The 15,180-nt window shown below is 42.4% G+C and overlaps 2 protein-coding genes across 2 annotated transcripts in view; both read right to left on the reverse strand.

The window, feature by feature from the left end:
- Positions 1-15,180, reverse strand: part of LOC106602508 (zinc finger protein 271-like) — a 124,749-nt gene that overhangs the window by 49,855 nt on the left and 59,714 nt on the right. The gene's annotated exons all lie outside the window — the stretch shown is intronic.
- LOC106602507 (zinc finger and BTB domain-containing protein 18-like) lies at positions 7,252-10,631 on the reverse strand. The gene is made up of 3 exons (XM_045717577.1): positions 10,141-10,631; positions 9,082-9,212; positions 7,252-8,918 (listed from the first exon to the last, which is right to left on the reverse strand). The coding sequence occupies exons 1-3, from the start codon at positions 10,391-10,393 to the stop codon at positions 7,716-7,718; spliced, it is 1,587 nt and encodes a 528-aa protein (XP_045573533.1). The 5' UTR covers positions 10,394-10,631; the 3' UTR covers positions 7,252-7,715.

Consider the following 15,180-nt stretch of genomic DNA (forward strand, 5'->3'; position numbering starts at 1 on the left):
AGATCAAGACAGACTGTGCGCCTCCATAGCCCTGGGTTTCCAGCTCCTGTCTCTCGTGCGGACCCGGAAGTGCGTCAACCCAGTTCGACTCGTCCTGTTCCCGCTCCCCGCACTAGCCTTCAAGTGCGTAAACCCAGCCACGCAAGTCAACAGTCACCGGAGCTGCCCGCCAGTCAACAGTCGTCGCAGCTGCCCGCCAGTCAACAGTCGTCGGAGCTGGCCGCCAGTCAACAGTCGTCGGAGCTGCCCGCCAGTCAACAGTCGTCGGAGCTGCCCGCCAGGCAACAGTCGTCGGAGCTGCCCGCCAGTCAACAGTCGTCGGAACTGCCGGAGCGGCCAGACTGCCCGGAACTGCCGGAGCGGCCAGACTGCCCGGAACTGCCGGAGCGGCCAGACTGCCCTGAACTGCCGGAGCGGCCAGTCTGCACAGACTGTCCCGAGCTGCCAGTCTGCCCAGACAGTCCCGAGCTGCCAGTTTGCCCAGACTGTCCCGAGCTGCCAGTTTGCCCAGACTGTCCCGAGCTGCCAGTTTGCCCAGACTGTCCCGAGCTGCCAGACTGCCCAGACTGTCCCGAGCTGCCAGACTGCCCAGACTGTCCCGAGCTGCCAGACTGCCCAGACTGTCCCGAGCTGCCAGACTGCCCAGACTGTCCCGAGCTGCCAGACTGCCCAGACTGTCCCTAGCTGCCTGACTGCCCCGACAGCCTGGAACGGCCAGAGATAGGTGGGTTGGGGAGGGGGGGTGTAGCACAGTGCCGTCGTTGACGGCAGCCACCCTCCCTTCCCTCCCTTTAGTAGGGGGGGATTTTTCTTTTTGGTGTTGCTTGGGGTTATTTTTGTTAAGGTGCTTCCGGGGTTAGCACTTTTAAGGGGGGGGGGGGGTACTGTCACGTCCTGGCCAGTATAAGGGTTAATTGGTATTGTAGTTTGGTCAGGACGTGGCAGAGGGTATTCGTTTTATGTGGTTCGGGGTGGTGTGTTTGTTGAAGGGGCATTTGATTTAAGTATTCCGGGGTTTTTGGGCACTGTTTGGTTTTCATGTATTCTATGTTTAGTCTAGTGTGTCTGTTTCTATGTTTGGTTAATTGGGGTTGGGACTCTCAGTTGAAGGCAGGTGTTGTCTATTTGCCTTTGATTGAGAGTCCCATATATTAGGGTGTGTTTGTCATTTGTGGGAGATTGTTCCGTGTTAGTGTATGTCAACATTACAGGACTGTCAGTTTATCGTTCGTTCTCTTTTGTTATTTTTGTGTTCATTTTGGAGTGAATAAATGTTCAAAATGAACAACCGCATGCCTGCTGCGTTTTGGTCCTCCTTCACCGTCGATAAGCGTGACAACGACGTAAAAATAAATGCAGACGTTACCTGACAATAGAAAGCAGAACAGTAATGTTAGCTAGCTAACGTTGTAGGCTTGTAGTTCATAAGTGTAAACATAATATCACAACCATTTAATACGGACTCCAGCGACTAAAAAGAAAAAAACAATAAAACTTTGCTTGTTTAATATCGATATCCCAAGTATAAATACACTCAAGTACACATACTTTTGGAGTTCACTGTATATCACAATTTCTTTATTATTTGCCCTTGTAGAGTAAACTCTGTGTACCGTCTCACCCCTATAGGTCACTGCAAAATATGGAATCTAATACATAAATGTGCCTTAAAACTAACAAAGTACTGGACATCCAACTTGTTCAGGTGAGATATAATCATATTTTATTATCTATGTTCTAAAGCTGTAGATACACTTTGCAGTAGTTTCATAACCTTTTCTTCTCTAGAGCAATGAAGTTGGCAACAGCACCCGTATGGAGAAGGAAGGACTGATCAGAAGTCTGTAGTTCCTGGAAGGGAAGAATGTGAAAATAGGCGCCATTGTCACCGACGGACACCCTTCGATCCAGAAATACCTGCGAGTGGAATGCCCAACAATCACTCATATAGCAAAAGGTGTGTACATGAATAGAATTGTAATTTGAATGTGAACATCATCTTCATCATCAAGTAACAATAGTCTGCTGACAGGTGACATTAGGTAGGCCATTGTTAGTTTCATGTTGATGGGCTGTTTTTCTATGCTTATGTGAGGGGCTAATCTGTAAATCTTTTACGACAAAGTAGTCCTAATGCCAGCCATTTTGAGATGTGTCCCTTATCATAAAGATGTTTCATGTGTCCCTGTGACAGACTGTAATGCCTGCTCTGTCTGTGCCCATATATTTTGTTTGTCCACAGGTCTCACAAAGATGATTGATCCGCTCGCAAAACTTTGAGACTGTGAGGGAGTGAAGTACAGAAGAACAAGTGTCACCAACCACCTCTATTGGCCTTCATCAACCTCAGTCTGGCAAAGAAACAGTGCCAAAGTGGACATCAGCTGAAAATCACATACAAAACAATGACAATGAGAATGCCCTCTACCCAAACTGTCTCCACGGAGACCTTGAGGGACTCAAATGGCTAAAACCAAGTATGTATATCTTAAGTATGTTTATCAAGCTGTTTGTTTTCAATAATGTAATTACAACCTTACAAATCTCAGTTTTGCTCAACAGGCACCAAGGCTGGGGAAAAACTGCCTGCCATCATACTGAACACATGCCTCCTGAAAGATGTGAAGAAGATTAGCCCTCTATACCAGATCTTTGCAATTGAGGACTTCCACAGGCTGATTTTGATTTTTGCACCCAATAATTTGATTTATTCCTTCCCTGGCAAGCTGTGCAGGTAACCATACATATTTTCACATCTCTACATTTGTAGACTGCTGCTTGCTGCAATGCATTGGAACGAGAATGCCAACTGGCCACCAGCAACAACTGCTGCAGGGGAGCTGAGATACGAGATACATTTGCCAAAGTTCAAGAAAGGGGAATACTCTGTCTCTTGTAAGAAAGTGGCTCCCACATTTAGGAAGTTCTATTTCATCCCGCCACAAATACTTTCAACCCCCAAAAAATACTGTTACAAAAATAGACAGTACTGTACTTGTTTTAATTTTTTTTTGCACTTGTATGAAGGGCCGGCCACTAAAATTGTTTAGTGCCCCCCCCCGTTCGACGGCAGATATAAAAATATACATTTTAAAATACATTTCCTGCAATTCTACACATTTTGCCATGGGTCGTAGAGAAAATGTTGCTGTTTTAAAGCAAGTTTTCTGCAGTTCTAAACATTTTGCCATGGGGCAGAGAGAAATTGTAGCAATTTTATAACAAATTTCCTGCAATTCTACAAATTTTTTCCATGATTTATTCAATGTTAATGATATATGAGTGAGAGTGACTAACAAAATCAATGTGGGCCCCCTGGAGGTTGAGTTTGTTTAAGCTGTTTTCCAGTGATTTTGGGGGGGAATATATTCATAACAATGAGCTAATAATGCGCGATTTCGCCTGGCATAGAACATTTGCTCTCTCACCAATACACTGTTCAGAGGAGCTAGCCGACTACACAGCTAACAAGATCACTTCAAACTGAATCTGGAATGACTGCATTTCCTGTTTTTCTATCCTATGTATATATATCCATAAATATTATGCTGATTCATTATTTCGACCGGCTGAGAAAAGCTGCCAGCTTGTCTGTCTCGTCCCCACTCCTGACATGTTCATTATTATGGGACAGCTGGAGATCGAATATAAATATTGAAACAATGTTGCAAATGTCGGAGAGACAGACAGCAAGGTTAATACAAATCTCCGCTGTTGAAAATCAAAAAATGCTAGTCTAAAAGAAATGGGAGGTAATGTCTAGATGCTTTTTACAGTGGAGATCCAGTTTATAAATTGCCTGGCTGGGCTGGTGAGACAGTATTGCACAGTCAGATGGAATAGTGAATAGACATTTCAAGGTCATTGCCTTAGCCGGTGGTAACTTGTGGAATAGACACGGGCTGGAACGCGGTTTTAACCAATCAGCATCCATGTTTAGACCCACCCGTTGTATAAAACCCATTATAAACCAGGTGGTTCAAGCCCTGAATGCTGATTGGCTGAAAGACAAAAAACTGATGGAAAATGGTTCTACCAGAAAGTCTTAAATGGTATTTGAAATACATCAAAACACAATGTTGAAGTAAAGACCCCTGGCAACTAATATCAACACTTATATTTAGTTTGAGAAATTATTTGCCTTCTGTAAGTTTAAGAAACTTGTGCCTTGTAATTCTGTTACCAAAACCCCACATATCTTTAATATATTTTCTAATTTCTCTCCCTCATGATGAGTAAAGATAATGGATGTTCACAGAAATAATAAGTAAAGGTAGACCTACCAATTAGTTAGTGTTTTTACTGATATCAAGTTTGTTTATTCATTATTACCTACGTGGTTCTGGTACCGGTTCCGAAATCTTTTCTTATACACACCATAGATCGAAATGGTTTGCATTGAGCCGTAGCCCTGATTCTCACGGACACGGGAGTATGTCTTTTCTGCCTGTGTGGAGCAGGATGTGAAATCTGACAACGCTTGAAGCTGGGATATCCCTCCTACCATTTAATTCGCTCTTCTGACTATCCATCAACTCTTGGCTGACAACGCATATCCCTGAAATTCTTACATCGTAAAGCAGCAGAAGAGAGTGGTTTCATCGCTGTAGCACATTCAGATATCAATTTATAGCTAGTAATATAAAATAAATCATAGATTTTAAACAAAAAAAAACACTTTGTTCGGGTTAATATGAGATGAAAGGTGAGTTCCTAACGAGTTCAGGAAGCCAAGCTAGAGCTCTGAGACATTTTGCACAAGATAGACCTTGTGGAAATATGTACATTTTCTCTAACACTAAATGTACTAATATGTTTTTACAGAGATAGGGAAGGTGAAACCTTATAGTTAGTCGTTTTATAAAGTGATGATACTATATTTTGAAAAAATATATAATTTCAAGCCTTATTCATAGTTTTGTTGAATAAGGAATACATAATATAAAATATTTCATTTTCATCATTGTACTGTGTACTTGAGTTTGTGTCCTCAAACGTGACTACACGTCAGCAATTTATAACTATTTTTACCAGAAAGGTGAGATTTTAGCCTTTCTTGGAGACTGCAGCATAACTAGTTATTGTTTATGGTAAATCATTATTTGGGGGGATTTTTGATTCTATTTAGTTACATTTATTCTGTTAACAAATCGGTTCAGCTCAGGGAAACCCTGCAATGATACGGAAATAGCCAAGTCGGTCAACACAGAGTCAATTTTGTATTTAATTTAAACCAAAATAGTCATACATTCACGTAACGTGAAGTACAGTACAGTCTGTTTCTGGTTGTGGTTAACAGTGTTGTTCCCGAGCTCAGAGTTGAGGACGCCGTCCCATCCACTGACCTCCACTATGTCACCTGTAGTCCTGACCTGCTCGGTGATGTCGTCCCCTGGGACATTGGCTGCACCAGTCTGGGTCTGGGAATCCAAGATGGCCGCCCAGTCTTCTCTGTTAACTTCCAGCCAACAAACATGGCAGCGAGAACTCTACATATGGAGTTTGAGTCAATTACCTGGCCAAGTTCATACATTGTGTTTTTATATGTAAACATAAGTTGTATTGATTTAATTTTATGAATGAAGAAAATGAAGCCAGGTGCATCACTATTCCCATTGAAGATATATTACTGTTTATAGAAAATAAGTATTTCTCCCTTACCTTGCTCCCCCATCTTTAGTCCACTCAATGCTCTGATCCGTCCTCTATCGTCTCCACTTTGACCAGCAGCAGATCAGGCTTCCCTTCCTCCATGTCTACTGACTGTAAGAGATACAGAGTGAGAGAATGTTGGATCATGAAATCTGATATGAGCACCCATCTATGGAGCATCTTCTGATTGGGCAATGAAGAATTGCTATGAGTACAATGCAAACATGTTAGTTGGTTTGATTACTTGACACTCTTTAATGGTTTGATCATTCAAAAGGCATGGTCCCACACCTTCAGGAGGAGGTGTAGTCTGGTTGTCCTCCTTCACCATGGTCCCCTCAGGGTTCCCCAGACCCTCCTCACACCCCTCCTCCTTGACCAGCAGCACCTCTGGACCCTCCTCCTCCTGGAAGAGACAGGTGATACAGATTACACAGACATACACTCCCTCAGGTACATACTGTACACACGCACATACAGATAACAAATACACTTTCAACATGGAGTGTTTACCCATCCCCACTACGTTTGAGGCCTATACTGTAGTTACAGAATGATTTCATCATTGTTAACATAAATATGATGTGGGTAAATCAGGGTTATGGGAGAATGTTGGGTTTACTGGGCTCTCAAACCCTGGCGGGTAGCCAGTCTAGGATATGAACAATTCCAATTCCAAAGACACAGGAGTCCCATCTCCCAAACAGCTGGAAAGGCAGATGAAGGCTGCAACTGATAACTGCATGCACTCTACTGTTTTTATTTATCTAGGCAAGTCAGTTAAGAACAAATTCTTATTTTCAATGACAGCCTAGGAACAGTGGCTTAACTGCCTTGCTCAGGGACAGAACAATAGATTTTTACCTTGTCAGCTTGAGGATTCGATCTTGCAACCTTTCGGTTACTAGTCCAACGCTCTAACCACTAGGCTACCTGCTGCCCTGTAAGTCACTCTGGATAAGAGCTAAAATCTAAATGTAAATATGAGTCAGCTGTGTCATCTTCAGACAAACCTGGCTAAACTATTTTGACGTGTACAGTAGTGTGTGGTAGAGCAGGGATGCTAAACCGAAATTGGAGACAAACCGACAATACCGATCACTTATTGCAGGCATTTGGCTGATAGGCATACCATTCATTACAATAAGTAGCCTATGAAATGTGAAGATTGAAATGAAATAAGTTTTCCTAAAGTGACTATGCATAGATAATAAACAGAGAGGAGCAGCAGTGTAAAAGTGGGTTCTGGGTAGCCCTTTGATTAGCTGTTCAGGAGTCATGGCTTGGGGGTAGAAGCTGTTGGTTAATGGGACAACTGATGGCTACAACCATTGAACTAGTAGCAGTAGTTTAAATGATTTATTTTTTTTAAACTGTGGTGCACATTGTTATAAACATATTGTTCTATTTATAGTAATCGCATCAATTCAGGCAACTTATCGCGATAGGGATTTTTGTCCATAACGCCCAACTCTAATGTATGGGTAAGTGTAGGTATATTTAGTAAGTGTATATTGGTTATAAAGAACTATCGGGAGTATGCAGAATAGTGAGTTCAGATGTGATGTATACTAGAGAGTCTCAATGAAAGTCTTGGAATAAAAAATTATGTTTTGTGTTTATTAAACATAAAAAGAAGTGTTAAATACACCATATGAAAACCACACATACAGGTCTCAACTAAAAATCTGCCTGAACTTGATCAACTGCATTCACTTTCTCATTAAAGTAGTATGAAACAGGCATTTGTGAACATATAGCGTACACAGTACAAACACAATATGTAACAGACGTTAGGCTCATACAGTACATGCCTTATATATTCCACAATGGAACTTGCACTTCAACACAGTTGTAGAAATTGACCCACTCCTGCTGTTTACTTTGTGCATCTGCTTTATCTCACTGAGTCCAATGCAGGTTTTGATCTAAACATCATAAGCTATTGAGTGGAATGGTTACTTCCTATGTTATGGAGTAGAATGTTTTTTCTGCTGGTGTATCCTGAGGTATCTCCTCTCTGAGAACCTTTTCCCGCAGTGCGTACAGGCGAAAGGCCTTTCTCACACATGGACCTTCAGGTGCATCTTCAGCTGCTGCTGTTGGGAGAACCTCTTCTCACATTGGGAGCAGCTGTAGGGTTTCTCCCCTGTGTGGACCCTCTGGTGCCTCTTCAGGTCTCCAGCCTGGGCGAAGCGCATGTGACACTGGGTACAGCTGAAGGGTTTTTCCCCCGTGTGGACCCTCTGGTGCCTCTTCAAGTTGCCAGCCTCGGTGAAGCGCATGTGACACATGGTACAGCTGAAGGGCTTCTCCCCTGTGTGGACCCTCTGGTGGATCTCCACCTTCTGGGGGCAGCTGAAGCCTTTGTTACAGAACATGCAGAGGAACCGTTTCTCTTTACTATTGCCTGATGTGGCTCCCCCTCCCTGAGCCTGGACTCTAGCCCTGTCGTTTGATTTCAATTCCTGATCGAAAAGGATGCTTCTGTGAGAATCTGAAGGCCCCATCGATGTGGACAGTAGGTCGCAATCCCTGAACGAGTGTAAAGGGGAGTGGGTCGTGACATTAAGATTTGTCTCTATACTTTCCCTGTAATCTAAGAAATCTCTGCCCTGTGAGTGTCCATCTCCTAGATGACTATCTGCATTCCATGTGGGAGGAATGTCGCCCTCCACTTTCACAGTCACTTCATCTACGACCAGATCCTCCGCTTTCTTATCTAGGCACCCTTCAGAGTATACACTACTATTGTACTGGTTCCAGTCCCCTCTAGACAGATCAGTCTGTGTCTCTAAACCCAAGGATATGTTGCCAGGGTCCATCTCTGTAGTGTAAGAACAAGACGGATCATCACCATCAGTGTCTAACGCATCACCATCAACATCTCCACGGAAATGAACCGTCTTCTGGCTCTGGTGAAATACCGGTAAATACTCTGAACCAGGAGCAGGAGGACAGCCCAGTCTCCCCGGTTCCAGTCTCTCTGGGTCTGATCTGTGGTCAGATCCTGTGTGTAAGACCCTGTGTGTTACAGTTAAAATCTTGGTGTCTGTCTCTGACTTGAGGACGGCGTTCAGCGTTCCATTGACCTCCGTGATGCTGCGTCGGGTCCTGGGCTGCGCCGGGGAGGTTGGGGGGTCCTCCGTGGCTACAGGGGGCGCTCCAGACGCTCCAGTCTGGATGTCTCTGCTGTGCCGTGTGTCCTCCTCTCCTTCAGACCTCTCCTGCTTGACCCCAGGACCTGTAGTCTCTGCATCTGCAGACTGACACAAGAAGAGAGGAGGTTATTTAACCGGTACATGAGTTAAATTGGATAACAATGTCATAGGGAAGTCTCACAATCTCCTCTATGGCAGATAAATAAGGATGTACATAGAAATAAACAGGCTACATTTAATGTACTGTAACTTTCTATGTTACACTAACCTCTATCACGATAACATGCTGGGTTGAGGTTCCACTCCCCTCATCAACAGTGATTGGTTGGTCGTCTCTCCATGTATTGTGTCCCACTGGCTTCACAAAGCTCCTGTGGCCTCCAGTGAGATGTCCTTCACCTGAGAGAGTGATTGGGGGAAAAGAGGTGGTTAAGTTATGTACTATCAATGCTCGATGGTACATTTTACACTATTGACTGTTTTGACACTGTCTAGAATTGGCCAGGATGTAAGGTAACACTTCTCATAACTTCTTGATATACGATTTATAGATCGATTGATTATGTTCCATGCATCACATTGTTTTAATTGAGTAAATAATAAGAAATGTACTAAATCATGAATCTGATTAGAATATGAGATTGTGCAAGATAGCTAAGTAATCAGGGGAATTATTGCATACTAGCCAAAAATAACTGACCAAGACCCAATTCTGGTTAACCATTATGTGGTTAACCAACCTGGTATCAGAGCATTTTGTAATATTCTGCATGTAATTCTGAGACACTTAATTTATTATGCCATGCTACGTTTTGTATGGTATGGTATGTATTCATTTGTGGCAGTCCATCACCCATTTCATATGACATGTTACAATTTGTATTATACGTTACGAATTTGCTAAACTTACAGTAATGTTACGAATTTGCAAAATGTATGATATGAATTCTATCTAGGTGCCTAACGTTAAGGTTAAGGGGTTAAGGTTAAAGGTTTAAGAGTTAGGTTAAAGGGTTAGGGGAAGGGTTAGCTAACATGCTAAGTAGTTGAAAAGTTGCTAATTAGGTAAAATGCTAAAGTTGTCCGTGATGAAATATAAACTCGCAACCTTTGGGTTTGCTAGACGTTTGCTTTATACGTCCCCACCATCTGTCTTATGTAACTATACCAAACAACAGTTCATACTAATTTTGAATGTCTTGGATTTGCATTTACAATGTTACGTCTAGTCTATGAAACCAAGCTGGGTTAATGCATCTAAAGTCACACATCCACAGAGGGGAACAGGGCGACAGACCCTGCAGCCTCGGACTTCTGCTAAATGTACCTCTTGCCGTTCCTCTGTATCGATCGATGATCTTTCCACTACTGGGAGGACTGGCGAGGACGCGCTCCCGTTCCAGTAGCTGTACTTTCCTCCGCAACGCCCTGTTTTGTTTTTGGCTTTGAGTTATTTCCAAACGAAACACTGCATAATCGTCGTCTACGAGTTTACAGATCTCTGCCACGGCTGCATTCGCTAGCACCTCCATGATGGAGGCTATTTGAGTGTGAAAAACCATACCGTTAAAATTAGCCATTGTTAGCAGCGAGTTAACGTTAACTAGATAACAAACATCTATCAACCAAGTCCTGTCTCCAAAGCGAATTAAACACTACCTGGGGTAAGTATGTGATGCTGTGAGGTAGTCATATTTTGAGTTCCAGGATGTTAATAAACGTCTAAATAACAACAATAAAAACGTTAACGTGTATATTTGTCTTGGTCATTATTTACTTCCGTTTAATTCTTATTTGGTGGGGTTTTAGGGTGGACTACATCTAGACAAAAAAAGGTGTATTGCCGCCGACTACTGGATTGGGGGAAAAATAGAAGAAAAAAAAACTAATCTGTAACTGACTTGCCTAGTTAAATAAAGGTTATATTAAATAAATAAATACACATGTGTGGGTGTATACCAATCTCAACCACGAAAAACAAAAAAGTGAGCCTCAGTCATTCAAAATACATTTACAGAGGACGGAACTGTTCAAGCCAGTACTCTCCGCAGAATAGGCGAAATTTCCACGGGGGATGGGGGGGACGTGTCCCTCCCAATATTCAGAATTGGTTCATTTCCAAATATCTTATACATCTATTTTGTTTTTGTTTTTAAGCATTAGATGACTTGGTATTATGGTGCGTTGATCAGTTAAACAGTTTAAAGCCGTTATTTTAGTGTTTTTTTTGCCCAAAGTTGACCTTCAAAGTAAGGGACAGATGACATTTACTAGGGGTAGGGGTGGTCGAAAATAGGGGAGGGTTGGTCCAAAATAGGGGAGGGTTGGTCCAAAATAGGGGAGGGTTGTGTGTGTTTTTTTTTTTATTGGGCACAGGGGAGGGTAGTGCGTTTTTTTCCCCCCTGGTTTACATTTACTCTTCTGATCGTATTTTCCCTCTAAAAATGGCTTAACTTACTTTTGATATTATGCTAATCATTTTTAATTAATATTTGGATCGAAAATGAACAAATGACTCTCCTTCTGTACGTCTATATGTGTATAGCAGCATGCCACCGGCATATCTCTATATCTCTTAGATTAGGCATAACCTTCTCTTCCATATATATATATATATATATATATATATATATATATATATACATACATACACACACAGTTGAAGTCAGAAGTTTACATACACCTTAGCCAAATACATTTAAACTCCGTTTTTCACATTTCCTGACATTTAATCCTAGTAAAAATTCCCTGTCTGCTTCAATATATCCACATAATTGTATATTTTGTGAAGTGCACTTTATTTTAAGAATGTGAAATGTCAGAATAATAGTAGAGAATGATTTCTTTCAGTTTTTATTTCTTTCGTCACATTCCCAGTGGGTCAGAAGTTTACATACACTCAATTAGTATTTGGTAGCTTTGCCTTTAAATTGTTTAACTAGGGTCAAACGTATTGGGTAGCCTTCCACAAGCTTCCCACAATAAATTGGGTGAATTTTGGCCCATTCCTCCTGACAGAGCTGGTGTAACTGAGTCAGGTTTGCAGGCCTCCTTGCTCGCACATGCTTTTTCAGTTCTGCCCACAAATGTTCTATAGGCCTGAGGTCAGGGCTTTGTGATGGCCACTTCAATACCTTGACTTTGTTGTCCTTCAGCCATTTGTCCACAACTTTGGAAGTATGCTTGGGGTCATTGTCCATTTGGAAGACCCATTTGCGACCAAGCTTTAATAACTTCCTGACTGATGTCTTGAGATGTTGCTTCAATATATCCACATAATTTTCTATTTTGTGAAGTGCACCAGTCCCTCCTGCAGCAAAGCACCCCCACAACATGATGCTGCCACCCCCGTGCTTCACGGTTGGGATGGTGTTCTTCGGCTTGCAAGCATCCCCGTTTTCCTCCAAACATAATAATGGTCATTATGGCCAAACAATTCTATTTTTGTTTCATCAGACCAGAGGACATTTCTCCAAAAAGTACAATCTTTGTCCCCATGTGCAGTTGCAAACCGTACTCTGGCTTTTTTATGGCGGTTTTGGAGCAGTGGCTTCTTCCTTGCTGAGCGGCCTTTCAGGTTATGTCGATTTAGGACTCGTTTTACTGTGGATATAGATACTTTTGTACCTGTTTCCTCCAGCATCTTCACAAGGTCCTTTGCTGTTGTTTTGGGATTGATTTGCACTTTTCGCACCAAAGTACATTCATCTCTAGGAGACAGAACGCGTCTCCTTCCTGAGCGGCTGCGTGGTCCCATGGTGTTTATACTTTCGTACTATTGTTTGTGCAGATGAACGTGGTAGCTTCAGGTGTTTGGAAATTGCTCCGAAGGATGAACCAGACTTGTTGAGGTCTACACATTTTTTTTCTGAGGTCTTGGCTGATTTCTTTTGAATTTCTCATGATGTCAAGCAAAGAGGCACTGAGTTTGAAGGTAGGCCTTGAAATATATCCACAGGTACACCTCCAATTGACTCAGATTATGTAAATTAGCCTATCGGAAGCTTCTAGAGCCATGACATCATTTTCTGGAATTTTCCAAGCTGTTTAAAGGCACAGTCAACTTAGTGTATGTAAACTTCTGAACCACTGGAATTGTGATACAGTCAATTATAAGTGAAATAATCTGTCTGTAAACAATTGTTGGAAAAATTACTTGTGTCATGCACAAAGTAGATGTCCTAACTGACTTGCCAAAACTATAGTTTGTTAACAAGAAATTTGTGGAGTGGTTGAAAAATGAGTTTTTATGACTCCAACCTAAGTGTATGTAAACTTCTGACTTCAACTATATATATATATATATATATATATATATTATACACATATACTGAAGAAATATATAAACAACATGTAAAGTGTTGGTTTCATGCACTGAAATAAAAGTTCCCAGAAATGTTCCATATGCACAAAAAGTTTATTTCTCTCACATTTTGTGCACAAATTTGTTTACTGAGCATTTCTCCTTTGCCAAGATAATCCATCCACCTGACAGGTGTAGCATATCAAGAAGCTGATTAAACAGCATGATCATTACACAGGTGCACCTTATGCTGGGGACAATAAAAGGCCACTCTAAAATGTTCAGTTTGCCACACAACACAATGCCACAGATGTCTAAAGTTTTGAGGGAGCATACAATTGGCATGCTGACTGCAGGAATGTCCACCGGAGCTGTTGACAGATAATTTAATGTTAATTTCTCTACCATAAGATCCCTCCAATGTCGTTTTAGAAAATTTGGCAGTACGTCCACGTGTAACCATGCCAGCCCAGGACCTACACACCCGACTTCTTCACCTGCGGGATCATCTGAGACCAGCCACCCAGACAGCTGATGAAACTGAGGAGTATTTCTGTCTGTAATAAAGCCCTTTTTGTGGAGAAAACCTCATTCTGATTGGCTGGGCTTGACTACACAGTGGCTGGGCCTGGGTCTCCGACCCACCCACTGTGTAATTTGTTATAAGCTGTTTTTAAGGACACGTAAATGAGCCACATTTATGTGTCCTTAAAAACAGCCTATAACAAATTACAAAAACACGATTTCTTGTGTTTGACCGACATCCCTCGTCTTTTATTGGCGCTGGCTGCACCAGGTTGGATCTGAATGCATGATGTGGAGGCATAATCAAAGTGTGGATGTCCGTCATATGGATGTCCGTCAAATTTCTCAAATGTCCAGTAAATAAAAATATTCCCTGTCATTTTCACACAGGAAGCGGCGCAGGTCCTAATCCAGGCACTTGTCATCTCCCGTCTGGATTACTGCAACTCGCTGTTGGCTGGGCTCCCTGCCTGTGCCATTAAACCCCTACAACTCATCCAGAACGCCGCAGCCCGTCTGGTGTTCAACCTTCCCAAGTTCTCTCACGTCACCCCGCTCCTCCGCTCTCTCCACTGGCTTCCAGTTGAAGCTCGCATCCGCTACAAGACCATGGTGATTGCCTACAGAGCTGTGAAGGGAACGGCACCTCCATACCTTCAGGCTCTGATCAGGCCCTACACCCAAACAAGGGCACTGCGTTCATCCACCACTGGCCTGCTGGCCCCCCTACCTCTGAGGAATCACAGTTCCCGCTCAGCCCAGTCAAAACTGTTCGCTGCTCTGGCACCCCAATGGTGGAACAAGCTCCCTCACGACGCCAGGACAGCGGAGTCAATCACCACCTTCCGGAGACACCTGAAACCCCACCTCTTTAAGGAATACCTAGGATAGGATAAAGTAATCCTTCTAACCCCCCCTTAAAAGATTTAGATGCACTATTGTAAAGTGGTTGTTCCACTGGATATCATAAGGTGAATGCACCATTTTGTAAGTCGCTCTGGATAAGAGCGTCTGCTAAATGACTTAAATGTAATGTAATGTAATTTTCCTAAAGGAAACTCTGAAATGGCATATTATTTTTATGAATAATTTTAGAATATTCACATTAAAAGCTGTCGCCAATTGGATGGAAACCTAGCTATAGACACCCTAAAGACTGGCAAGTGCACTAGTCCAGTCTCACTTTGATTATGTCTGCACATCATGGTTCACCAGCAGCCCCAAATATCTAAAGAATAAGCTACCAGCCAAACAAGCTTGTAAGAATTGTACTTAAACACCCCCTCAATCTCATCTGGAGGTTGAACATTTTTTCATCTCTCTCTGTAATGTGTCTATCTATGTAATTGTATACAGTATATAGAAAAGTACGTGGAGACCCCTTCAAATTAGTGGATTTGGCTATTTCAGTCACACCCGTTGCTGACGGGTGTATAAAATCAAGCACACCGCCATGCAATCTCCATAGACAAACATTGGCAGTAGAATGGCCTTACTGAAGAGGTCAGTGACTTTCAACATGGTACCGTCATAGGATGC

The sequence above is a fragment of the Salmo salar genome, chromosome ssa04, assembly GCF_905237065.1.
Source record: "Salmo salar chromosome ssa04, Ssal_v3.1, whole genome shotgun sequence".
Classification (NCBI taxonomy): Eukaryota; Metazoa; Chordata; class Actinopteri; order Salmoniformes; family Salmonidae; genus Salmo; species Salmo salar.

Coding starts and splice junctions, on each gene's coding strand:
- LOC106602507 (XM_045717577.1), bottom strand. CDS start 10,393: ATGGCTAATTTTAACGGTATGGTTTTTCACACTCAAATAGCCTCCATC. Junction 9,213..10,140: donor ATACAGAGGAACGGCAAGAG/GTACATTTAGCA, acceptor TCACTCTCTCAG/GTGAAGGACATCTCACTGGA. Junction 8,919..9,081: donor AGCATGTTATCGTGATAGAG/GTTAGTGTAACA, acceptor TTCTTGTGTCAG/TCTGCAGATGCAGAGACTAC.